Below are 1,591 nucleotides of genomic sequence, written 5' to 3'. Positions count from 1 at the left end.
CTTCCCAAAACCATCACAACTCTCTCCACCAGGACCCCTACCACCACACCACCACCCAAGCACTGACCTGTATGAGTCCTTTTATGTATCTTGAGGTTCTCACTGCGAGCGAAGACCTTTCCACAGCCGGGGAAGGGGCAGGGGAAGGGTTTCTCTCCCGTATGCACCCTGATATGGTTCACCAGCTTGTACTTCGCCTTGAACGCCCTCAGCGCTCTGGCACACCCCTGCCACAAGCAGGAGTGGTTGTTCTGCTCCGGACCTCCCACGTGATCAACGGAGATGTGCGTCACCAGCTCGTGCATGGAGGTGAAGGTTTTTCGACAGGGTTTGTAGCCGGGTGGCGTGTGAGGTGGGGGTGGTGGTGTTGTGGCTGTCGGGGGGTGTTTTGAAGATGAGTTGTTGCAGCTGCTGTCTGTGTTGTCGTTCGTGTTGTTGTTGATGTTTTTAATGAAGTTGGTAGGAAGTCTGTTGGCATCATTTGGGGTTGCTGGTTTTGATTTTAAAAGTGGTTGTTGTTGTTGAAGTTGTTGTTGTTGAAGTTGTTGTTGTTGTTGTTGGATGTAGTGTTGGTGGTGTTGAACTTTGAGGTAATCTCTTATGTCTTCGTTGTTGTAATTTTCGACAATGTTGTTGGTTTTGTTGCCGTTGATGTCATTGTTGTTGTTGATATCACTGCTGTTGCTGTTGTTGTAATTGTTGTTGCAAATTAATCTCTGACTAAACAAATGTTTCGTTTCAGAAATGAGATCGACATTGTTGTTGTTGTTGTTGTTGATGACGTTTGCTGGAATGTTGTTGTATGGATAGTACTGGTTGAGCGGATGTCTATAGAACCTGTGGCTGCTGTGGCTGCTGTTGTTGCTGCAGGACGTCTCGAGAGGCACGAGCCACATGCAGCACATCTCCTGCCTCAAACAGCTGGGAATGCGCATGTAGCGATAATAAGGAAGATGACTGCTTGCGGAGTTCAGCTGCTGTTGTTGATGTTGTTGATGATGTTGTGTTGCTGTTGCAGCTGCTGTCGGGTCGATGTCGAAAATGTTGCAACTGTTGTTGGGGTGGTAGAAGGGGTTGTTGAAGAAAGATTCTGTAACGTAGGATGGCTGAAGATTGGGGGGAGTAAAATGAGGGTGGGGGTAGGGATGGTACGGGAAGGGGTGGTGGGAGTGGTAGTTGTTGAAGTAGGTGGGCGGTGTTGAAGAGAGTTGAAGGAAATGTTGATGTGGAAGTAAGTGTTGTTGTTGTTGTTGCTGTTGGAGATGGTTGTTGTTGTAATGCTGTTGCGTGAATGTTTTCAAACAGAGGATGTTGTTGTTGTCACTGGTCTCCTGGTCACACATCATCTTTCTTAATGATTCTGATTTTGCGGCTGAACTTCTGTTGGGGTGGGGTTTGTGTTTGTGTTTTTGTTCCCAAGCATCATCAGCATCATCGTCGTCGTCGTCGTCGTCATCTTCAACATCGTCATCATCGTCATCATCTGCAACTTCGTCGTTGTCTTCATCATCGCTGAATGTTTTGTTGTTCGTTGTTGTTGTAGTTGAGTCAACAATTGGAGGGCTGTTGCTTATGTTGAGGTTTTTATTGT

The 1,591-nt window shown here is 46.9% G+C and overlaps 1 protein-coding gene across 1 annotated transcript; it reads right to left on the bottom strand.

Annotated features, from left to right (window-relative positions):
* Window positions 1–62: 62 nt before the first annotated feature.
* Window positions 63–320, bottom strand: HELRODRAFT_92919 (hypothetical protein; the record flags this gene model as incomplete). Its single annotated transcript, XM_009014471.1, has 1 exon — window positions 63–320. A coding segment is annotated over one exon (258 nt), but the record flags the coding sequence as incomplete, so codon positions are not given.
* Between the last annotated feature and the right edge of the window lie 1,271 nt (window positions 321–1,591).

Source organism: Helobdella robusta (assembly GCF_000326865.2).
Source record: "Helobdella robusta unplaced genomic scaffold HELROscaffold_1331, whole genome shotgun sequence".
Classification (NCBI taxonomy): domain Eukaryota; kingdom Metazoa; phylum Annelida; class Clitellata; order Rhynchobdellida; family Glossiphoniidae; genus Helobdella; species Helobdella robusta.
The sequence above is the reverse complement of the archived record's forward strand: the minus strand, read 5'-3'. Positions and strand labels throughout refer to the sequence as shown.